The sequence below is a fragment of the Rhamphochromis longiceps genome, linkage group LG3 (assembly GCF_057381845.1).
Source record: "Rhamphochromis longiceps isolate RC_006_pf linkage group LG3, R_longiceps_female_GT1.1, whole genome shotgun sequence".
NCBI lineage: Eukaryota > Metazoa > Chordata > Actinopteri > Cichliformes > Cichlidae > Rhamphochromis > Rhamphochromis longiceps.
This window is the reverse complement of record NC_140559.1, coordinates 55,616,081-55,640,439: the sequence shown is the minus strand read 5'-3', so window position 1 is coordinate 55,640,439 and position 24,359 is coordinate 55,616,081. Positions and strand designations below refer to the sequence as shown.

Below are 24,359 nucleotides of genomic sequence, written 5' to 3'. Positions count from 1 at the left end.
CATGCGGCTGAAAAAAACTTTTTTTTTTCCAGACCTGTGTAATCGATCGCACTCGCAAGGAGTGGGAAATTTCAACCTTCATTTCACTACCTGGGAACGCATCCTCATTTAGAGTTGACGGGGTGAATGAGAATTGTGAACAGCTGCGGTTTAAGGCCTTCAAGATCTCCACGTTTATAAAAATAATACTAATGTAAGCTCAAAAAAACACTCTTTTAGCCATCACTACACATGATGCAGTAATTCAACAACTTTTTGCATGATCATGTCCCACAACAGTATATACAGTAGTATATGTGTTACTTCGGTAGCACATATACTAAAATTGGAACAATACAGAGAAGATTAGCATGGCGCCTACGCGAGGATGACACGCAAATTTGTGAAGCGCTCCTCATTTTTAGCTTATGGCCATACGACCCTTAGCACGCCCGAGAATGGTATCTGGGCAGCATGGTTGCACGGTGGTTAGCACTGTTGCCTCACAGTAAGAAGGTTCTGCATTCAATTCTACCATCAGCCTGTGTGGAGTGTGCATGTTCGCCCTGTGTTTGTGTGGGTTCTACCTGGATCCTCCCAATGACATGCACTTATTGGGTTTAGGTTAATTAGAAACTCTAAATTGCCCGTGGGAGTGAATGTGAATGGTTGTCTGTGTATATGTGTTTGCTCTGCGACAGAGTGGCGAGCTGTCTAGGGTGTATCCTGCCTGTTGCCCTAAAACTGCTGGGACAGGTCCCGTGACCCTGAAAAAGATAAGCGGAAGCGAATGGATGGAGTCATAAGAGGTTATTGGTATATTTTAAAATATATATAGAGAATCATAGGATTAACCCTTCTCCTTTGGAAAAGACCCACTTGTAGTCTTTGCTGGTACAGAACTCTCCCAGCTCATTATTCTTAGAGGCTCATGTTGCTCTTGCAGACGATTTTGACCAGATTGCATAGTTAGTTGGAAACTCCAAAGGTTGCGATTATCAAACCTCTTGAATTAAAGCTGAAAGTCTGCACAGACTCACATCATGACTGTTTGGTTTAAAATCCACTGTGCTGGTCACTGGTCCCAGTGACTCGTGAGGTCAGAGCGTGACAGAGTCGCATCTGTAAATCAAACAATCCAGCGATTTCCTCGCTTCATAATCTGCTTAAAAGACATTAACAGATTGCTGCTATCAGCATGAGGTCTCGGGCATTAATGGAAAACGATATGATGTGTGTGTTTGTACCAAAAGCATCTGTGCCATCATCACATAACTAATGACAGGCTATGGATAACATTCTCAAATGTCACCTGGGGACAAAACCAAATTACTCATAATTATTTTTGTCAAATTACCCACCCGGGATCTGCACCCCAGGAAATAACCAACCACAGATGAAGAATTACACAAACCTCTGTTGAGAAAGTTCAAGAGAGATTACATGAAGAAACTTAAAGAAGTTAAAATAGTGCAAATGTGTTAACCGAGTATTTTACAATATAAATAATAGTCAGTGTGTCTGATCGCTTAACATTATGGAAAAGCACGAAAGCAAAAGAGAAAGTAAGTGAGAAAAAGAAAGGGAAAGCAACCGGGAAAGACAAGAAAGCAAAAGTAAGAGAGCAGGGAAATATTCAAGCTAGAAAATAGAGAAAGCTCCACATTAAGAACAAGCTGACATTAACAGACATGAAGGTGAACTATTCAATTTCATCAGCCTTGTGCTGTTCGGTGGTCTTTTGGTAAATGGAAGAAGTTTGTAGATTTAGATTAGTACTAGTTTTCTGAAGTAAACCTAGAATAAACCCAGTTCAAAGTTCATTTAGGTTAATACTGCCATAACAATAATGATGAAGTAAAGCTGGTGTATGAAACTCCAAGCAGTAACTTTTTCTCTCCTCAAAGCGAGGCTGTATGTAATCTGCTCCATTTGTTTGGTTGTTAGCAGTGTTGTGTGCACAAGTTGAAGATATCACATAAAAAAAAATGTGTGGAGGGTTTATAATAAAGGGGTCCTAAAATATGTGTATTTATTTCTCTTCATTCATCTCTTACATGTTGTCAAACGTCTTTTACCAATAGATCAGCAAGAATCTGTGTTGCTTAGGCTTCGAGGTTGACCTCTGACCTTTCCACATCCAGAAAACAGAACTGACTTTGTTGCTGTGACTTGGATAAAGAACTTGACTGAGATGTGGCTGCAAGGTTAGCACCAGTTTTAATCTGACATTCATCACGAGAGCGTACCGACACTGACAGAATCCAACATCAGCTTCTTATCAGAGCAGCAGTGGGGCGGGTCTGTAGCGGCCTGGCTGTAAACGCTGTCCTGTGGTGCCCTCTGTTGGATTAAACGCGTGTTGCAGCTGATGTTAAAGCCTGCCGTGCTCTGTTAGACTGCAGACTAGTCACAGGGAAACACAAGCACTGTTTTATCCTTATAAAAATGATGCACACATAATCAAAGAACAGCACGTGGTAGCATTTTAAAAGTAATGTTTTATTTCATGCTAAAGCTTTAAGATCAATCAATATAAACCCCGAGAACATAAACGGTAATAAATAAAGCAAATCAGTCAGCATAGAGAGAAATGAAAACTTGCTTTTTCTTTTTAAAGAGAGAAAGAAAAAAATAGAGAAAGAACTCAAGTAATAAGAGATATGAAATTCAATTTCTCAAACTGTGGACTGACTCGCTGCAGATGCTTATCTCAGTGCCTGAGCATAGAGCACACTACATCTGCTTAGATAACAGTGAAGGGTGACTGATCTCAAGTAGGGAACAAATTAGAAAGATATGGAAGATACATTCAAAAGTTTTAATAACCAAAAGTTTTTCTTTTAATTAAGAGAATAGCAAAGAGAAGACAGTGATGTGTTCAGGTGTTTCATTCCTGGAGAGCAGATAGTGACTCAATCCCTCGTTTTTTACATCGACAATAAATCTACACACAGGCCGTTTGATTCGGGGGTGTTGTTTGCATGTCTATGAATCAATACTAATACCCCAAAGATTTTATGTGTACAATTCAACAATTCAGGTAAAAACATTGATTGTTTCCAGTGTCTAGTAATCTCTAACTAGGCCTGTTAAGGTGTGACACGTTTTAAACTTCCAACACTCTCAGTTGGACGTCGAACGTACCGTTAACACATCTCTACGCTCCAATAAATAAACGCTGTGATCAAATCTTGTCTGGGCAGCCATAATCCGGCCCATCTTGGAGAAAGTGCTGAAAACCCAGTCCACCTTAACAGCTGAATACACACCATGCTGAGACATTCTGTACAGCCTCGACAACACACTTTGGTGTTCCTCAGGCTCACACACACACACGCACACATATTATTTACTTTTAAAAATCATTCAGTAGTAAGTACACAATAGCTGACAGTGTAACACAGGACACCTGAAACATTCTAACCAGTAGTTTAAAATCAACCACCACCCTGATTTTTAAGGAGACTTGTACCCACTCGTGTGCTTGTTGTGTTTTGTACCCAACACTGAAAGCAGCATTGCAGTGTCGGGTCAACTAATTGAATCAAAATTTAGCCATGCAGTCTCAAATTCACTTAAGCAAAACAAACTCTCTCTAAATCCATGTAAGTGGAAGTGATCTGGATTTGCTTCTCGCTTCTGCTGCAGCGGCTTGTAATCAAATCAGCGAAGTGGCACTGCAGGAGAGCGTCTGCTAACAGAGTAAACAGTGTGCTGGAGTGATACCAAGTATAAAGAGCTTTGTGTGTGTGTGTGTGTGTGTGTGTGTTTGGACCAGCAAGTTGCCAGAAGAAGTGGGATGAAGTTAAAAGGCCAACTTCAAATCACCTGCACCCACGGAGGGGGGAAATTACACAGTCACCATTTGGGTGTCTGTCTGCACCCTGCTGTAAGGTTCGTCTCTCAGTGAACACACACGTCGGCGCATATACAAGCACATGAAGCTCATTAAAAAAAAGACTAGTCAAGCGGAGGAGACGCGACAATTACCAGAAGCAGTCAAGTCAAAAATAGCCTCCAAAATAGACACTAAACTGTGTGTTTCCCCTACAGTACGTGAATGGATGTGCTTACACAATGTTTAAAACGAAGAGATGTACTGGAGTATGTAGACTTAGTGGTGGCTGTAGTACACAATAGCGCCAAAAAAGAATTATCTATTTCTGCGTCCAAATTCTCCTTCGGTTCCCAAAAGTAAACAGCTTTTAGGCAGCTTTGAGGGTTAAAACGGCCCAAATTCATTCAACTCCAATTAACTGTGTACAATCATGTGTAGCATCCAGGCGGTCATTAAAAAGATGACGTCCAAAGTTTAGTGAAGTTAGCTAGCTAGCTAGCTACTTGATGAAGTGTTCATAAAGTATACAAAAGCTATAACTTTAAACAAAAAGGAGTGTTAGTGAAGTCAGGCTGGCTGACTACAGAAGTGTTGTTATGCGAATATCAACACAGCAGCAAAGGCAATGAATTAGATATGCTTTGGGGTGAGTACTTTTTATCCATAAAGTACAGAGGGGTACTTTATGGAGAAGTACAGCAGCGAGACGAGTGCCGTCATGCACAAAACTGACTAAATGGACCTGGAAACAGGGTCCATATGTCATCACACAACAAGCAGAGTATAGTTGCTGCTTTATAGTCACCTTTTGTATTCTCAGTTTTCCTAATCCCCTTTTAAAGTGCCTACCATAGCACTCAAAAGTCAAAACTGAAAAGCTTAAAGTTTTATGGATTTATCTAGACAGTGATAACTTAGCAGTACCAGCAATTTCTTAAATTCTTGAACTGCTTGAATTTTAGTTTATTCTCACACCAGCAAGTGAAATGGCAAAGCTGAGCCACATCTTTGACAATAGCTTAGCTGACTGACAGTCTCCCTCTCATTCTTTTTACATTATTTTACTCTTTTTGACTTGAGAAAGGTAATGCTACAGATGCTAGCTGTGTGCCAGCTGTCTTAAATTAACAAAGTTAACAGATGCTTTTAGTTTTTAAGAAAAAAAAGCTTCCTTTTTTATAATCAAACAGTAGTTCATAATGTACATACTGGTTTCAGTACCATAGTGAAGTAACTGTTGTGGCTCTGGAAGAGGCAGTGTACTACTGTACGCTAACAGCTAAAAGCAAGCACCCAAGGCATGCTAGCACTAGTCAGTTACAATAGCTCACCCAGGTTCTTTCTCCTTTCTTCTCACTGTGTTGTTTTTCTTTGTGGGATATCATTTGATGCGCTTCAGTTCTACTAAAGCGGAGGGAAAAAATGGCTTCTAACAACTTGCTAACAGTCAGTCAGTAAGCAAGAAATCGAGCGCTAATGAGATAAAACGTCTGGCACACTTTAGCTATTGACTCCTTTCTCATTATCGTTTGCATGAACAGTTTTCACTGTGACAGAGGAATAAAATTAGAGGTGCAAAACAACTAAAGAGCTGCATAGCTCCCCTAAATCAACTTGAAACATTATCATTGCACTAATATGACTTATAGGAGTTTCATGGTAATATCACTGCATGAAAACTGACAGTCGTCAGCTTTACTTTTATATTGGTATTGGAAAAAATTAAATTGCCTTTCTTTGCCGATTACCTACCAGAACTTAAATGTTTTTCATTCATTTATTACATTTATTTTAAAGGCCCTGCTCCCTTTTCCCTACTCCTAGTTTCTTCTAATTATATATAGCTTTATGAGTTTTAAATCATAAACATTTTAGACTCAAACTTATAATTTCATATTTTGAAACCATTACTTTCTCAAACTGTCACCGTGCTCCGATAATCTTGTTCTGCTGCAAGTTTTGCACTTTGTATTTGATCCACTTTTTACACACATTTTAACTATAATTTTAGGGTCACTTTTACCATTTTACATGCCGGTGTGAGACTTTCAAAGGATAAAAGGCAAACAAACATTCTGACCGTGTGGAGTACGATGTCGACACATGTTAAAACGTGTTTGTTCTGCTCAAACGTAGCTCTTTGGTACATTCCATCACCCCATGAAATGTATTTGACATGAAACATTATAATTATAGACCTACAAAAACAGGGTTGTGCATACCTGAGAAAGATTTTTTTTAAAGTGAGGAGGAAAAAAAGTCATAAATTGAGGCATGAGGGTCAAAAAAAAAAAAAAGGGCTAAAATATAGCTTAAAGAGAAAAGAGACTATAAAGACTCGGCAGTTCTCCTTACAACATTACATTCAGTTACATCAGTCACACCTTGTTTTTCCTTTCTAATTCAGCTATCGCCCACTCTGATCTGGAATAAAAAAGGGAGAAATGCACCAAACATGGAGCTTTTCTCCCGCTGACTTCAGAAGTGTAAGTAATGGATGAAAACTCTTGGGCGAACATGTACACGCACACACACACACACACACACACTTTGTGTTCATCTCCACTGGACTTATTTTTCGTGACTAAAGCCCGGCCCTTGTCTTCAGCACCAGCTGATAAGTCTTGTTAAGGCCAGCTCGTTAGGAGAGGGCCATCTCCGTGGCAACAGCTTGGTGACATCATGTCCATTATGCAACGTCGTGTAAACTGGACGTTTTTTGTTTCGTTTTTTTCAGTAGTGAGAAATGAGTGTTTTTGGTTTAAAGAGTCAGTCGAGCAGCACGGCTTCATCGCCGTAGGATGGTCAAACAGGAGCGTGTGCACAGCGTTCTTCAGTGTGTTTGTTAGCTAAACACACTTAATTCCATACGTCTTCCCTGCAGCGTGTCTGCGTCAGTAGAACTTGTCATCGATGCGGAAGTGTGGCCTGGTGACATCATCGGGGTTGAGGAAGACGGATATGGATTTCCCAGGGTTCTCTGTGACCAGCTGCTGGAGCCGCTGCGCCAGCTTGTCCTCTGAAGGTGAGATGATGCCGTTGGCCGAGTGATGCCCGGGGGAGTTGTGGCCGTTAGTGCTTGCTGTCAGCTCCTTCTTCAGCTGGCCCGCCTGCTGGGCTTGGTCCAGAGCCGCCCGCAGGTGCTCGCTGGGATCCGAGCGCACGTGGGCCAATTTCCTGGCGACAAGGAGTGCCTGGCCGTCTGTCAGATGCTCCAACATGTTGCATTGGGGCAGGAAGTAATTTGGACAGTTTTTACCCAGGATGCAATGAGCCAGATCATCCAGGAGTCCCAGGAGGAGGCGGCCGGGTGTGTCGGTGTCCGGGCAGGACAGGTAGGCAGCAGGAAGCCGGTCACAGGCCCAGAAGAGAAGGGTGCGCAGGTGGTAGAGGCTGAGGCCTGTTCGTGGACGGGCCAGGATACGAGATAGGACGGCCTTGGCTGCTTGGAACGCCTGGGCCATGGGGAAGGGGATGCACTTCTTCAGCTGAACCTGTAACAGAAGAAACAAAAGCCAATGAGTGACCAGTTAGTAGGAAAGAGTGCAGGGAGCTGCTGTTGATTTTTACTTAGATTCCTCATTTATGTGCACTTGTTTCTCTCTAATTTATCGCCTCTACAGTCTAGTTTGGTCGTGCTAGCTTCTTTCAATAGTTTCTTTCTGGTACCAGATGTCCACATATGGCTGTGTGTGTTTTAGAGACGTGGTGAGAGATGGAGTAGAGCACACAGAGAACTAGCAGAAGGCAACACAGCCTTACTCGAGTTGATCTCAACGCGTCAGCTGGCAACAAAAGTTTCCCACAGAGTGTTTACTTCTCTGAAGCCACAGAGAGAGACGCTGACCTGTCCACACCGCAATAGAGCGACTTACATAGACAGACTTGCAGTGACTCTTTCTGTCAGATATTGTCACAGGCTGCTTTATGATTACATATAATGTAATATGCTGACTCTAAAAAGAGTCAGCATATTTTCACTTCTGAAACTTACTTTGAGGCATCAATTTTCTGTCTCCAAAACAAGTCAGGGTTAAGTAACACATCATCTTTGCCTCGCCTGTCGTCATGTGTGGAAGAGCTGCCTTAAAATCACCAGCACTGAATCAGCGAGCAGAAAGGATGCAAAATAATTCTCATTCTTCAAAAGTAAAAATACCTCTAAGTGCTAAAAATGCTACATTTTCTTTATCCTTGTGTTACACACAAAGATTATGAAGAGTATTATCAATAAGAGTATCAATAAAATGATACCCAATTTTGCAAATAAGAGTGAAATAAAAATGGAGCATAAATGAAAAAGAACATTGGAAACAAAGAAAATTGTTACTACGGTAACAATCTCCCTCACCTCGCTGCGTGAGAACGCCAGTCTCCACTCCCTGTCGGGCCGACCACCCAGCGGGGAGCAGCAGGGCAGCAGATAGAAGCCAGATATGGCCTCCTCCTCTGTGATTTTACCATCCCAGAAGTGGTTGGCAGTCAGCCAGCCTTGGGCCACAGCGGGCCAGCCTCGAAACGACACCACCGGCAGAAGGTCGTACAGCACCCGGCTCGAGCCTGCCTGCAGGAAGGAGAGTGTGGAGGAATATTAAATGTCACACACTCGGTGCTGAATTACAAACAGGGCGCGAAAAAAAATGATTTTAACATTTGACTACAATCCTCTGCAATAATGATTTCACTCCACATAAACGTCCCATAAATAGGAGCAATTTTCTCACAGCTGCAAAGTTAAACAGCCCTGATGTTCTTTATCGACTGAGGCGTAAAGAGGGCTTCAGTTTATCACCGAAAGAAGAGCCGAAGCTGTACCTGCAGGATAATAGTAGTGAGGGGTCCGTTTCTCTCCAGGCGGTCTGGGGTGGGGATGCCTCTTTGGGGGCTGCGCCTCAGCTCCTCTACAGCCTCGCTCACGACCCCCCAGAACCAGTCCGTCACCAGGGCGGGAGAGAAGTAGCATCCATCCAGAGACTGAGGGGAGCCCAGGGAGGGGATGGAGCCTTTACCTGAGCGGGGAAGGGATGGAGTGAGGCAGGATGAGTCACTACTTCTATACATTTATCTCACAGCGTGCAGTCACAGAGCCCGAAGATCTCACATTCATCACTTCAGGTGCTTAGCCAGAACCCCACAAGACCTGGAAGACCGTTGTTATCGTTTTCTGTACTTCTTGTTCACTTTACTCGAGACGCTGCAGCCTGCTACAGTAATCTTGTGGGGCTGTTTATACACACTAAAAAAGTAGGACACTCAATACATCACATATTTACGGCGCCAAAGTTTCAGGGTCCCGACGGAAGCCAATTTCAGACAAATACTCCGGGCACGCTAATGGCCCGTTCCCACTGAATGCGTCATTTGTCACATAAAAATCGCGGGCAAATTAAAAACTACTGCAGCCGCTGAAACTGCTCCCGCAGGACGTGCATAAGTCGCAACATCATTGGGAGCAGGCCTCAAGGCTGTAAACTTCATTAAATAGATTTAATTGATCTTCCACTGTTTACGTGTTTCCCCTTTATTTCCTCTGTGCTATACAGTGTAAACTGTGACCTAAAGGATGAGAGAGGCTGAGACGTGAGTAAAAAAGGTGTTACACTCGTAAACGTCGCTCAGTTTATTTAAAATTGTATCACAACACCGTGCATCAAGTTATGAGAGACACGACTTCGATTCAGTCAGCTCACACACAGTCCTCCTCTCCGTCTAGGAAATTCTCCATCCCAGTTTCATCTCTGATTATCCTTTTTTTTTTTGCAACTCACCCATTTCCTCCTCCTCCTCCTCCTCTTCCTCAGTGGGATGCCCATTCTCCTCCTGGCAGCAGATGCTCCAGCGGGACAGGATGCTGGAGTCACAGAGGCGAAGGCTGAGCCACGAGTGGCAGGGCGGGGAGTGTCTCATGTCCAGAGTGACTGGCTGGTTGCGGTCGTGAAGCTTAAGGGCGGGCACCAACAGGGTGAAGTCCAGGTCAAAGTCGGCCCCTTTGGCATAGTCCCCAAGATCCTCGGGGTTGAGGTCCAAGACGCCCTCACGGGCCCCGCCAGAGAGCAGCAGGTACTCGTTGGCCACCGGGAGGCGCTGGTCCACTTTCTGAACTAAGCCTAGAATTATTGAGCAAGAGGAAGAGAAGCTAATTAAATAGGTCCTGCTCTTCTTTTCCTTGTTCTCTGTCAGATTTCATTACACTTGTAGATGCTCACAGATGTGTGAGTTTGTCAAAGAGTCCTGCATGAGCACTGCACTAGACCCTAATGAACAATTCAGTTCTTACATGTAGGACTGAAAAATCTCAATCCCAGCCCCACATATGCTACACAAACATGAAGAATAAACAGACACAAACAAAGATCCTTTTACACATCTCCAGGTAACGAGCTAAAGAAAAAAGGATAAATGTTTTATAGTTTTGTTAGCTAAGTGCATATATAAGATGAAGGTGGGGTGATAAATATCAGTAATCAGATGATCATCTCATTATATCCTCATTGTATTTTAGTCCTGGCTGCATCAGGAGTGATAAAAAGAATTCCTCACTGTTATTTGGACAGTTTATACGAGAGAAACTCGAGCCCTCAAATCCCTTTATGGCTACTTAGCTGTGCTGTATATGTTACAGGCTCCAGGCCCCTGGGAGCTGCAGTGCTGGAGTCAACTAAATTAAGTTTTGCCAGCTGTAAAGTGCAACTGAGAAAGCCTTGATCATACAGCCAAAACTGCACTGGTGTGAAGCTCCCTGCTAGCTACTATAGGTCAAAGGTAAAGCACAAATATTTCAAAAACACTTTGCAGGGAAGAGATTGTTAGAGGTTGAACCTGAGAGTGTTTATCCCCACAGGGCAGTAAAGCAGCTGGAGATAGCTGCAACGGGGGCATCAGACCAAGCCAGCAGGCCATGGGTGGGTGCGCAAAGCTCATAATGTGATCCTCTCATCCTGTTACATGGGTACAAAACCTCAGTGGTATGTGATGTTTTCACGTAGAGCCATGTGTGCGCATGTGCGTGTACCTGTGTGCAAGGCAAATATCTAGATTACTCTACGCATTATCACAGGTATATGACCGGTGCTGGTACAAGCAGAGACCCAAAGACACAGGACAGATGTCATATCAGAAAAGTTGGACAGCTGCAGTTACAATATTAGCCAGTGACAGTCTGCTAAGTTTACCAGCTTTCCCTCTGAAAACTACAATATTATTGGACAATTATAGAATATAATTTATACACAAAGAGAAATTGTGCTTAATCCATAAAGTATTTCAAACTGATAAAGCAAAAACATCGACTCATTTTCCAATCAGCTTCATCCACAGACAGACAGAACAGGAGTCTAATGTGAGAATAGAATCAGCAACACTTTAACAACAATAGTGAAAGTAACTTAACAATGTAACTTTTGTACCATCTACACAATATTGTCACATAATAAAACTCCCCCAAAACAATTAAATGAAACTCCACACACTGTCGCTAATACATTTATTAAAAAATTACAACACTTCTGTCCTTTTTACCTTCATCAGGTACCTGATTAGAATATAATGGCCTAAATTTATTACCAGGAAGCAAGACAGTTTGTGGGAGTTTCACTTAATTGCCTTTTGGAGAATTTTTCTTCCAACGCACCTACAACATATTCTGAAATTTAAAAATATTTTCTATTGTGGATCTTGTATACTTAGCTTTTTGAGCAGCTACTTAAAACCTGGCTTTTCCACCACGTAACCGCACCAGGAATTTCCATCTACAGTTTGATCTTCCCGTCATAACGAGTGAGTACTCCAGCGACGCTTGGTGGAGTAATTTGTTCACACACATCATGATCTGCTATTATATATGATGCATTTCTGCCTAAGTGTGTTATTTCCACCCTAAGCAGAAACAGTTTTCCTGCATATTTTATGAAGTGCAGCGCTTTGGTAGAGGTTGTTGAAATAGTGCCCTTTTTACCAAATTATTGGAGACTGCCACGCAGCTCTCAGTTTCAGACATGCCTGGGCTCGTCTAGTTGTTGTGTGGACAAGTGAATGCAAATGCATACATAAAAATGTATTATTATCACAGGCGCCATGATATGGTGGAGCCCTAGAGATAAGCCTACGGTGCCCCCGAGAGGTCAAATGGACTGGAAAAAAAAACAGCAGCAATGAGAAAAAAAGCACAAAAAAAGCACATTAGAAGTTGAATAAAAGACTACAAAAATACTTACTACATTATCGTGTCCCCAGAAACACTTCCATTGTTTTAGCTTTTTTTGTGATTGTGTTTTACGCGACCTCCGTTGTGGTTTTTGCTTTAAAAAAAAAAAAAAAACTATCTGTTTGACGTCTCACGGCCACCGTATCAGCCAAACGATGAAGCTAATAATTCGCTAACACAAAGTGGTATAAAGAAAGCCTTTCTTAGGTCTTCCAGTGATGTAACCTGTTAAATTTAATGTGGTTTATCTGGCTGGTTTCCTAGTAAAAATTAAAGAATCGTGTCATATAAATAATAAATATAGAAACAGCAGGAACAGCTGATGAGAACCAATGCAGCAGCAGCATCACCACCACATGCTGTGTGCTACTTTACATGAAAAAGGCCAAAGAGTTAGATTAACTATAAAGTATTAACAAAACTGGCTGGAAACTGGAGGAAAAATGAACATGGGACTAGCGTGTGAGTCAAAGTCAAAACTGCTGATGAGGATCTCTCTGGTGATTTGCTTTGAGAAGTAGGAGGGGGGAAAAAGAAAGCACCACAGGGTGAGCTGTCGATGAGAAGAAGGAAAGCAGGAAGTACGTGACAGCTCGTCTTTAGATCTTCACATTTCTCAGCAGAATCGGCCCATCTAACTCTACAAGCTCCATTCGTTCTCCGACTAGACAAGTGCCGCTCACTCCTAAGACAGATGCTCCTGTTGGACTTTATGTAAAACACTCAAAGTCCTCTGCATCTCCAGCCGCCCTCAGCCTTCCTAAAGGTGATAGTGTTACTAGTTTTAAACAGGTAATTCAGTAATCTAGTCTGTTTATCAGCCATCTTGACAGAGGAGTTTTCCAGCACTTAACCTGTAACAGTGGATTTTCAGCAAACATCCTGCTAACAGAAACCTCATATTGTTGTAGCCAACTGATGATGCCATACGGGGGTCAAGCATTGGTCCATCGTGCTCGCTTCAGTGCAAAACACATCATCAACTGACATGCACCGATCAGGCGTAACATTAGTGAGAACTCTGAAACTTTGGGTCCTGCCATCTGTGTGGATGCTACTTTGACACACATCACGTACGTACATGGTTGAAGACCATGTAACCTTTTCATGGCAACGGTATTCAATGATGGCTGTGACCTCTTTTAATATGATAATGTGCTCTACCATAAAGTAAAAATGGTTTAAGAGTGCTTTAAGAAGCACAACAATTATTTTGAGGTGTTGATTTGGCCTCCAAATTCCCCAGATCTCAATCCAATTGAGCATGTGTGGGATGAGCTGGAAAAACCTGTCTGATCCAAAGAGGTCCCACCTCAAGACTTAGACAGGACTTAAAGGATCTGTTGCTAACATCTTGGTGTCAGGTAGGACAGCAAACCTTCAGGGGTCTAGTGGAGCCCATGCCTTAACGTAGGGGTGGGGGAACGTCCTCAAGGGTCGGTGTCCTGCAGGTTTTACATGTGTCCTTGATCCAATAGGGCTAATTTAAACGGCTAAATTACCTCCTCAACATGTCTTGAAGTTCTCCAGAGGTCTGAGGCCTAATCACTCGATTCAGGTGTATTGACCCAGGGTGATCTCTGAAACCTGCAGGGCATTGGCCCTTGAGTCCTGGAGTTCCCCCACCCTTGCCTTAACGGGTCGGGGATGTTTTGGCATCAAAAGAGGGGCTGACACAATATTAGCCAGGCAGTTATAACAGTGTGCACAGTGTGACCAACTGATTATCAGAACTTCAAACCTGAAAAGACAGAAAGAGACAGGGGGAAAGGGTAGAAATGGTAAATGGGCAGATCAAAGTGAAGAAGAAATAGAAAAGACAGTGTCAGAGACGCCAGCCAAAGGGCAAAAAGTTTGAAGCTCCAGCTCCTCTGATTTGTTTGGTTTTATCTGCCACTGATAAAATGGGTCAAATAGGCGAGGAGGAGGAAAAGAGTGATGAAAAAAAAAAGAATAAAAAGCATCTTATCTCTCCAGCTTCGCTTAGAGACCAGAGCACAGAGGAGAAACTGCATCAATTAGTGAGGACTCTTCAGTCTCCACGCTGGATGTGGGGAGTTTGAGGTTGTTCCAAAGAACACAGTCGACTTTTTAATACCAAACTCTCAAATCGACAGTCGCACGCTGCTTCGCTGGGCATCTGCCAGTAAACATGCGGGCACACGTGACTCGCACAACACACTGTGATGTGTGAGTCTATAGGCGAGCACACACGGTTGAGAACAGAACTGAAATGGAGACAGTCTCGGCTGGTTTCACAGCGTCGGATTAACCCTAATCCTGTAAGAAATGTCTTTGAATGCAGATTTCTATTAAAGGAAAATTTTTCCGTTAAGAGCTATTTCTACTCTAGACTCAATTCTAGGTCTGTGAAATGACTATTTGATAGCAGTTAGCTTCCCCACATGTCCAACCTGTCTGACTGATGTTATTAGCATGTAACTGTCAACTTGCCCCCATCTAACTGAGCACTGATTGCAGACTGGCTCCCTCTTATGGTCATCTCATGCACCAAAGCCCCTTTTGAAGTGTGCTGTGAGTGGTTGCAGACAGGTCCCCATCTTAGAAGCAACCACTTCAACCTCAGTCTCCAACCACTGTTTTCCCCAGTGTTTCCATTAGCACACTTTTAGAGGGTTTTACATTTGACCAGTGTTACTACATACAATTATAGTATTTGCTTTTGTGAGCACTAAAGTTACATTTAAAAGAATACTTCAAAATAAGCCCAAAGGAGTGTCTGGAGGCATTTCAGGATGGCTGCCAAGTGGCAGCTTCTAGACAAGGGGTGGGGAACTCCAGGCCTCAAGGGCCGGTGTCCTGCATGTTTTAGATGCGTCCTTGATCCAACACAGCTGATTTATATGGCTAAATTACCTCCTCGACATGTCTTGAAGTTCTCCAGAGGCCTGGTAATTAACTAATCACCCAGGGTGATCTCTAAAACCTGCAGGACACCGGCCCTTGAGGCCTAGAGTTCCCCGCCCCTGTTCTAGAGGGACGTGGGCCCAAACGAAACTGAATGAAGGAAAATAAAACTAGCGTGAAAAAGCAGAGGTCCACTTTTGATCATGATAAAAGAGGCTTAGGTGAAACATGATTTAAACTTGGAGATTCAAATGCATTTACATACAGATGTGCTTACTTTAACAATACATTCAGCAGGGCAGGGTACCACTTTCAATCAGGTTCCTGCCTAAAAAGTAGAATAAATATCACGACTATTTCATTTTATTCTTTTTTAAACACACAAACTAATTTACTAGGATTTCAAAATCAATAGCCATTTATTTATACTACGACTCCATTCTGTCATTGTCATCTGTCTTTGTCAAAAACTGAACACATCAGCACGTAATACGAGTGCAAATTGATCGAATTGCATCAGTGCACTGTGGACTTACATGCTAAACAGACCAATTAAAATATGAGATATCTTGATTTGAAATGAAGCAAAGTTCAAGCCAAAGTTTTCAAAGTGTACAGCGTTAGAGAGTGAAGACACATTCAGACACGTCTTTAAGAGAAATACTCTTCTCTGCATTACACAATGGTGCATTCAGGTGTCAAAACAAAGCTACAGTACAAAGGGACGCTGCTGAGAGAGCCTCCCTGAAGCAGAGCGCAGGCAACATGGGAACGACATCCTCTCTCATAGCAGAGCGCAAATACTCTGCCACACACCTCTGCAGATTCATACACCCACCCATAGCTCTGCAAATCTCTCTGGAAAATGTGATTCCTCTAAATAAACCGAGGATTCCTACATGAACCTGACTGCACTAACAACTGAGATGTAGGTAATGCTAATAATACCATCCTCACACATTTATTTTTAACGCTTATTTATCTGCAAGAACATTTCATTTGTGACATTCCTCATTTAAGGACTTCCTGTTTCCAGCACTATTGTACACGTGGATACAGCCCTAAGGAACGCTGACACTTAAACCATTACTGATTGCTAGTACGTTAAACCATGACATAAACATGTAATTACACCATTAGCTTTTTTAATCACTGTATTCACATCAAACCAGCCAATTTCAACTGTGAATGCTTCTGGGAGATTAACTAATGAGGTACATCCAAGTTCTTATTTCAGGCCATCTTTGTGCAGTAGTGGGAGGGGATGTCATTTGTCTCAGAAAGTGATGTTTTTTTTCTGAGAATCCACCTCTGCGTGACCTCTCTGTTATTCCAGACAATAAAATTCTAATACTGCTGCAGAGCGCGCCATGAAAATCATTTTAAAAGCAGCCACATCCCGCAAGGAGCAATTCAGTCCGTTACAAATGACTCCTGACTAATATAGTCTCAACCTGGATGTTATCTGTGCTTTTCAACTGCTGCTTCTCGCAGCCTCACCTCGCACGCTAATAGCCGGATTAATCCGAGACAACCCCGCCGCTGAAAGGTGAGCCATTCTGACGCCGCGCTGTTTATGAATTCATATCGAGTCAGGAGATTAGCTCCAAAATAGGGCTTTCAGAAGGAGAGGAATTGAGAAGTTCCAATTTAATCTGATTGGAGGGGATGTCTCACATCACTGAGCCAGGTGTTTAGTGTGTGTGTGTGTGTGTGTGTGTGTGTGTGTGTGTGTGTGTGTGTGTGTGTGTGTGTGTGTGTGTGAGAGTGTGTGTGTGTGAGTGTGAGAGAGAGAGAGACATAAAATGTGATTAATAGGAGCAAGAAACAGGGCTGAGAGTGACGGCAGACATGGTGTGTCTGAAACCACCTGCAGAGAGAGGGGATGCAAGAAGCTGTCAATGTGTTCCAGCTCCACATTGCTGCTTTGATGCCAGTTACTTTGTGATATGATGTCCTACTAAATGACAGGCAATTATCGCCGAGGGGGAAAAAGCCAGGCTGCAGTTTTACTTTTACATTTTAGAGAAGCAGTGAGGCTCATTTGTTTGAGAAGCCACATAAAGATGATGTATTTCAATAAAACGGGCCAAAAGAGGTGGCTCAAATTCTCCTCGGTCATCAATTCAGTGTCACAAAGGAGCCCTGTGTAACATCCAGAGAGCCATTGTTACTAATTAATGATACCCACGGCAGTTAAGCGAACTGTAATCAGCATTCAGCACCTCACAGATCAGGGCTGAGCTCTATGCAGAAGACAGTGCGCTATCATGTATCAGATATAGGGTTCTAGCTAAATTACAGCTAACTGGCTAACTGCCCGCATGTTGATTATTGCTGTTTTAGACAAGTCAGTCGTTACACGAGTGACTGTTAAATAAAAAATGAATTTGTTAGCAGCAACTACCATTGAGATAATGTTACCTACTTGTACGTTAGGTACCCTGAACAAGTCTGGCAGTGGTTAGTTTATAAAATGAGCCAATAAAATAACTAAAATAATCAGCTAAGTTACCAAATCAGTTCTGAGAGTCTGGATGAATTTGCCAATCCATGTGTGTTAGCCACAGACAGCTTAAACAATGGAATGGAGAATATTATAACCCATAACAGGTGTAAACTTCCATGCTATGATTTTTGTTGTGGGGCATTATTTAACATTGTATGCCAGCAGGTGGAAGTGTGCCGCTTTACGCAACCTTTTTGTAGCTTCTTCACTGCGCCGAGTATAGCTGCACTGAACATGAAGCCAGCTACAACCTCTCTCCTGTTTACACGGCAGCTTTTATAATATTAACAGCAATGGGAGGTAGGTTAGCATTAGCTAAGTCTTGTAGCTTTTCTCCATGATTTGGTTTCTTTGAACAGAGAAAAATCCAAATGAACACCAAGTGAACCAAAATGCATCACTACAAACCACAGACGTGCCTGAGGTGGGAGCAATAAATGTAAATATAGGAAGAAGAACATGGAGAACATGCAGACTTTGCATTCATTTCTCAGCTAGCTGCTAGCCTGTACAGACATTTACACATCTATAGTGTCTTGTCAGATTCTAATACAGTGGTCCCTTGCCATAAGGGCGTTCACCTTGCGCAGCTTTGCTGTTTTGCAGCTTTTTTTGCGCAATTTTGCATGCTTTTGGTTGGCTATAGACCAATTTCCAACAATCTCCTCCGTCCCGTCTCCTGTACAGTACAGATTGCATTCAGCTTGTCAAATTTAAATAAATCTTCGATCACTAGCAGTCTGACTCTGAAGTGCTGTACTGTATGTTTGTAAGTTTTCTCTCCAACAAACACAACAACGTTGACGAAATGTTTTGCGCTGTCAAAGGCACCTGCAGTAGCACCCAAAAGGCAGAGGAAGATGCTAACCATCACACAAAAAGTTGGACTTCTGGACGTGCTAAAGGAAGGTAGAAGTTACTGTATTTTTTGGATTATAAGGTGCATTAAGCAAAAAAAAAAAAAAAAACAGTCAGATAAGTCAAACTTTACTCAACTCATCTCTTCTTGCTTCCTCTACTTCCGTACCCTTGATTCATTAATGTTGAATTCTCTGGCAGCTGCTCTATTCCCATGTTCTGGACCTAAAACACGGTTTGATCTTTGGTTTTATTCTATACTGGACTTATTTTTCTATGAAGGTTTGAACTTATTTGAGTGTTTAAAAAAGAGAGAAAAGTGTGAAAATGTTGATGCCTGCCTGAGAAAAGTGTATAACGTGTGTAGTGAGGGGTTTTATAGCCTTAAAACAGTTATAACTGTAAAAAATAAAGCTGGCTACTTCGTGGATTTCACCAATCGCGGGTTATTTTTAGAACTCCCGCGATAAACGAGGGACGACGGTAATACGTGTACGTGGCTCCGGGATGCTCCTTAGCTCAAACTTCCAACGTACACCTGGTATGGATTGAGGTCGGATTACGTTCACAAATTGCACAATTTACATCACAATGTGCTCAGTAGGGGTGGGTTTAAAAAAATCGATTCATCGATTAAAATCGATTCTAACTGGAATAAAACGATATCGATTCATTAAATCCGGAAATCGATTTTTTTTTATACATATGTAGTTTGCCGCGTATGAAACTTGCAAGCGGTTAACATGAGGAAGTCACGCGAGAGTTAAGTGACCTGGACGCATGAACCATCATGGCTACTCCCGGGAATGTGCCACCGAGCCTAAAGGCAGATGTCTGGCAACACTTTGGATTTAAGAACTGTGAAGACAGTGAAGAGCCGGACAAAAGCAAAGCCGTATGTAAGATGTGCAAAATGGAGGTAAAGCACTGTGGAAATACCACAAATCTCAGAAATCATTTAACGAGGCATCATCCAGATATCCCGCTAGCAAAAACGGCCGACACCAAGCAACGCTCACTCGAAAAGGCATTTGCAATGAAGTTGGCATCCACTTCTCCACGTGCCCAAAAAATAACCCAGTCTGTGGCAACTTTCATATGTAAAGATATACGTCCGTACAGCGTTGTTGAAAATGATGGCTTCCAAAACCTCATTAATACGCTAGAACCACGCTATGTTTTACCATCACGCAAACATTTGAGTGAAGTGGTAATCCCAAACATGTATGAAAAAGTGAAACACGATGTTACAGCCTCACTCAAGTCAGCAGAGAGAGTCGCTATAACCTGTGACAGCTGGACATCCAGAGCAACAGATAACTACCTGACTATCACCTCACACCATATCGACCAGGAGTGGAGACTCGTGTCTCATGTCTTACAGACAAGAACCACCGAAGCAAGCCACACAGCAGCTAATTTATCTGAAATTATGTTCAAAGCAATCGAAGAATGGGAGCTTACAAACAAAAATCCAGTCATCGTAACTGACAATGCTGCAAATATGGTGCGAGCTGTAGAAATAACGGGCTGGTTGCACATTGGTTGTTTTGCCCACACACTCAATTTAGCTTCACAAGCAGGACTGAAAGTTCCAGCTGTTGCTCAGCTGCTTGGCCGAGTGAGACGCATAGCATCCTTTTTTCATCGCAGCACTGTTGCAAGTCGCAAGCTTAAAGAGAAGCAAAAGATACTGAATCTACCTGCCCATAAGCTGGTGACTGATGGGGTGACCAGATGGAACAGCACATTGGAGATGCTGGAACGCTTCCTAGAGCAACAACCAGCAATCTCTGCAGCTCTACTCTCACCTGAAGTGAGGAGAAGTGACAGTAATCTCTGTAGTCTTACAGAGGCTGACATAACTGATGGAGAAGATATAGTGAAAGCTTTGAAGCCGCTGAAAGCAGCCACACTGGTTATGTCTGAAGAAAAGTCCCCGACCCTTTCCATCATTGCACCTCTGCATGCACAGCTGCTGGAGAAGATGATCAGTGTCTCTCATGACTCCTCACTGATTAAAGACCTCAAGACTGCTGTATACGACAACTTGAAGTCAAGGTATGTTTATGAATTGTGTGTATATGCCATGAATGAGTGTAACTGTATGGATGCATGTATTACATGAAAATTCTTATTATAGTGAAAAAATCTATATATTATAAAAATGTTAGTTAAGCCCTCTTGTCTAGTAATAGGCCTTTTGATTTTATATCTATCTATCTATAGATGTTTATATATAAATTATGGAAACAAAGTCGTATATTAATGTTTCTGATCTTGCATGAGTGTATGTAACCATGCACATGTATATCCAACATAATAAACTGAGTTAAATGTGCAAAATCTCTTTTCAAGATATGTGGCCCTAAAGGACAAGCTCTACATTGCATCAGCATTAGATCCTCGCTTTAAGGCCCTGCCATTCTTGTCCAAAGAGACCTGTAACAACACATTCTCTCAGTTGGTGTTGGAAGCAGCAGGTTTGGAGAACGTGGACACAGCTATTGTGAGTTACAGAAACAAAAACAAAAAATTATTGGTTTTTTTGCACTACTCGAGTTAGAATATAAATAGTAATTTCTTTATTAATTAAGTTTTCATTTTTCTACAGCGACAGTCTGATGGTGACACATCTGAGGAAACTGTCCCTGACATCTCTCTTGGTGGTGTTGATGAAGTGGATTATGCCCCTCCAATTAAGAGGTCAAAGGACTCTGCATTAATTTTTCTCCTTGGGCCAGCCTACTCAACAAAAACCACAGCACCACAGAAAACACCAACTCAGAAGGCAAAGGAAGAAGTGAATCGATACAGGGACGTTGAGCCTGTTGCACTTTCTGAGGATCCTTTGATCTGGTGGAGGGACCATGAAAGGGAGTATCCTCTCTTGGCTCTACAAGCAAAGCAGTATCTTTCCATACCTGGGACCAGTGTTCCTTCTGAACGAGTGTTTTCAACTGCTGGTGACATTGTTACCGCACAAAGGAGCTGCCTGACTCCACAACATGTAGACCAGCTTCTCTTCTTGCAGAAAAACCTTACAGTCTCAAAGAAGTGAGAGGGTAGTTATAAATAAGGCTAAATTGCATTAGTTTCACAGAGGTTTTACAATACTGTTCAATATGTTTTCATTTTTTGAAGTATTTTAAAAGGCAGTTTTTCATTTTCTGATCGGTCAGTTTCTGTCAGTTCACTTGTACATGCTGTGTTATACTGTGTGTCTCCAAAACACAATAGTGGATTTCAGAAAAGCTGTGTGAGACACTAACAGCAAAACTATTTCTCTGAGGTTTTACTGATGTTTACAAAAGATGTGTTCTATTTGCACTGGATCCCTGATCCACTTGAAATGTATGTATGAAAAAAAATATATACTAATGTTAATTAAAAATTACATTATTTAACTGCTTTAGTATCTGTTCTTAATTTTGAAATTTATGTAATTCATTCACAAGGCTTAGAGGGTTCTTTTGACAGTACATATACAAGGTGAATTATCATAATTTTATATATATTATGGTTCATATAATAATATTTCGGACTGATTCAAAATCGAATCGAATCGAATCGAATCGAATCGTGGATCGAATCGATTCGGGACCTTGTGAATCGGAATCGAATCGATTCTAGAAATCAGTGACGATTCCCAGCCCTAGTGCTCAGGTGCTGGATATAAACAGTGCACACAGAGCATGTTTACCTATGCTAATAATAATAATAACCCAATCCAACTACATTTGCATCCTATATTCAGAAATGTAAATAGTCAGGGAGCAAAAGAGCTCCATAAACTGACACATCCAATAACTGCACACCTCGGCATCAGTGACAAACTCTAGAGCCTATTAACACGCAAAACAAACCCAGCACAAGCTCCACTGCCTCCTTGGATTATATTCAACATCAGTCCCACAATAATATATTCAGGTCTTTTTCCCCCCAGGTCTCCTTCGGTCCTCGCTCGGGTTTTGAGCAGTTACACATGAACGAGTTCAGTGTATCAGTTAATGTCACACTTGCTGAATTTTATATGAAGGCTCAGTCACTCCGTCCATCGCGACGCTCTGTGTTTGGAAATGTTCAAATGTCTTCTTTTGAAGTATAGACGGGAGCTCGTTTGAGACACTTAATGAAGGCAGAAATTAAATTAGTCAAATTAGGAGAAAATATGAATGGTGAGGGTTTAATTGTTTGTAACGAAGAGGTGATTTTCTCGTGAAAAACTTTGGAGAGCCTGCGAGTGAGCTGTGAATCCAGCGCCTCACGTAGCTGCACCCTCCTCCTTTGACTGTTATCGGTTGACAGCTACTGCCCAAATTATTCCCTTTTCTTACCCTCGGGAATACTTCCGAGTGTGATTATGAAGGAGCAAAAATGAGAGTGTCAACCACAGTTATTAAAATGAGCAGATACTGTCACCCAGTGTCAGAATATTTCTTATTTAACATGATAAATACAACAAGTTCAATTACAATGAATGACGTCTGTGGCTATGTTCAGTCACAGGATGCAGACGGTTGCAACAATTTAGTGTTTCGCAGTCATTTTCACTGACACGCCAGCTTTCTGATCGTTTAGATTTGAAGCTACAAGGTGCCAAAAAAAGGTGTCAACAATGACTATCGCTTATGGCAGGCAAGATGCTGTTCATCTGTGCTGCCTGGCACTGGTGAGCCTGAGCTGACGGAAAGTGAATAGAAACCAAGCCTAACTAATCCAGCACAAATATTTCATTCATCTTTTCTGTCTGCAGCGCCGTGATTCTTGCGTACCTGCCAAGAACGAATGAAGATGGGCTCTTAAATACAAAATGGCATTAACTGAGAATTGATGAGAGAGAGGAGACCACGTGGAGCCACCAGCCCAAGCCAGCGATAAAAACTAAAGCTGGACCCGGAGCATCTGAGGCAGAGAAGTCACAGCACCCAGCTGCGAATCAGTCACGCAGAAGCCCACCAGCGTTCACGGGCGAGAGCGGGAGACCGGCCAGACACGGCTTGGACCACAGCGAGCTGCTTTCCCACAGGGATGCCGCTGCTGTTTTGACGGTTCAAATTAAACCAAAAGGGATTTTTTTCCTCCCGCCCCTCACAAAAATGAAATATGCGTCGCAACATGTGAGAGTGTATGAAACTGCTGCAAAGGTTGAGGGGACAAATTCAGTGCTGGATAAATGCACTATATTAAAGCGTTGAAGGAGAATAACATGTTCTGCTCTGACTGGCTTCTCAGTGTTTGGATACTGCTGCTGCCCAACTGTGGAAAATAAGCTATACAAGCTAAGAAAATATGCAAGTCTCTGCATTTTGTGCACAATCCTTGCATAATTAAATGGCTTTGCCAATTTGCTATGTGCTCTTCACAAATAGCAAAGATTATGTTTGATTCATTTCATTCCTGTGTTACTACAGCTTCACTAGCTGAATGCACGAGGCCATGTTTGGATATTAAAGAGCAAGGCTGCTTCAAGCTGCTTTAAGATCTTCATACAAATGTAATGAATGACAGTGTTCGAGCACCGTTTTCAAACTTACATTACATATTATTGAATAATAATAAAAAAAGATTAGTCAACTGATGGAAAATTAATCCATTTATTTTATTTTCTAAACAAGCAACAACCTCCAGGGCTAAAAAAGAAAACAGCAGTCAGCCAAAACTTAAGTTCCTCTAGTGGCCACATGAGGTTGGATCCAAAACAGTCAGCCCCCGTGAACTTAACATGTTTACATCTTTGGTGTAGAAGGATGATTTCCCTCGTTAGAGGAACCGCTCGTCAAATCGTCCACATGCATCGTTAAGGGTGCAATAAATAATATTTTACGGTATAGTCAGGACTATCACAATCATACTCTGAGTAATGTGAGTACATCTGTCTTTGCAGTGCACCAATTAAAATTATGGATGAATCTTGCTAATCACATTTGCTAGCATTAGCTGCTAACTTTAACCTCTCGTCTAAATATGGTAACTTCCTGCTCCTGAAAACCAGCACGGCCACACCTAAAAGACTAACTCTGAGGCCAAAAACACAAACTGGGAGACGTCACAGGGGCCACATCCATCTTTCATTTACAGTCCATGTTTTCCAGCTGAAA

The 24,359-nt window shown here is 42.1% G+C and overlaps 2 protein-coding genes and 1 non-coding gene across 3 annotated transcripts in view; 2 read left to right on the top strand and 1 right to left on the bottom strand.

Moving 5' to 3' along the window:
* Nucleotides 1-296: 296 nt before the first annotated feature.
* On the top strand, nucleotides 297-402 carry LOC146675351 (U6 spliceosomal RNA). Its single transcript, XR_014910887.1, has one exon. It is a non-coding gene; the product is annotated as a U6 spliceosomal RNA (small nuclear RNA).
* A 2,058-nt stretch (nucleotides 403-2,460) lies between these two features.
* The window catches only part of tmem102 (transmembrane protein 102), a 30,769-nt gene continuing 8,870 nt past the window's right edge, over nucleotides 2,461-24,359 (bottom strand). Inside the window, exons 3-6 of the mRNA XM_085400415.1 lie at nucleotides 9,589-9,927; nucleotides 8,636-8,829; nucleotides 8,172-8,384; nucleotides 2,461-7,314 (exon numbers count right to left, since the gene is read on the bottom strand). Of these exons, the coding sequence (XP_085256541.1) occupies nucleotides 6,715-7,314; nucleotides 8,172-8,384; nucleotides 8,636-8,829; nucleotides 9,589-9,927 (1,346 nt within the window). The 3' untranslated portion in view covers nucleotides 2,461-6,714. The remainder of the gene's footprint in view (nucleotides 7,315-8,171; nucleotides 8,385-8,635; nucleotides 8,830-9,588; nucleotides 9,928-24,359) is intronic.
* On the top strand, nucleotides 18,942-21,587 carry LOC146675350 (E3 SUMO-protein ligase ZBED1-like). Its single transcript, XM_085400414.1, has 3 exons — nucleotides 18,942-20,319; nucleotides 20,617-20,767; nucleotides 20,873-21,587. The coding sequence occupies exons 1-3, from the start codon at nucleotides 19,049-19,051 to the stop codon at nucleotides 21,317-21,319; spliced, it is 1,869 nt and encodes a 622-aa protein (XP_085256540.1). The 5' UTR covers nucleotides 18,942-19,048; the 3' UTR covers nucleotides 21,320-21,587.

Coding starts and splice junctions, on each gene's coding strand:
- LOC146675350 (XM_085400414.1), top strand. CDS start 19,049: ATGGCTACTCCCGGGAATGTGCCACCGAGCCTAAAGGCAGATGTCTGG. Junction 20,320..20,616: donor TACGACAACTTGAAGTCAAG/GTATGTTTATGA, acceptor TCTCTTTTCAAG/ATATGTGGCCCTAAAGGACA. Junction 20,768..20,872: donor AGAACGTGGACACAGCTATT/GTGAGTTACAGA, acceptor ATTTTTCTACAG/CGACAGTCTGATGGTGACAC.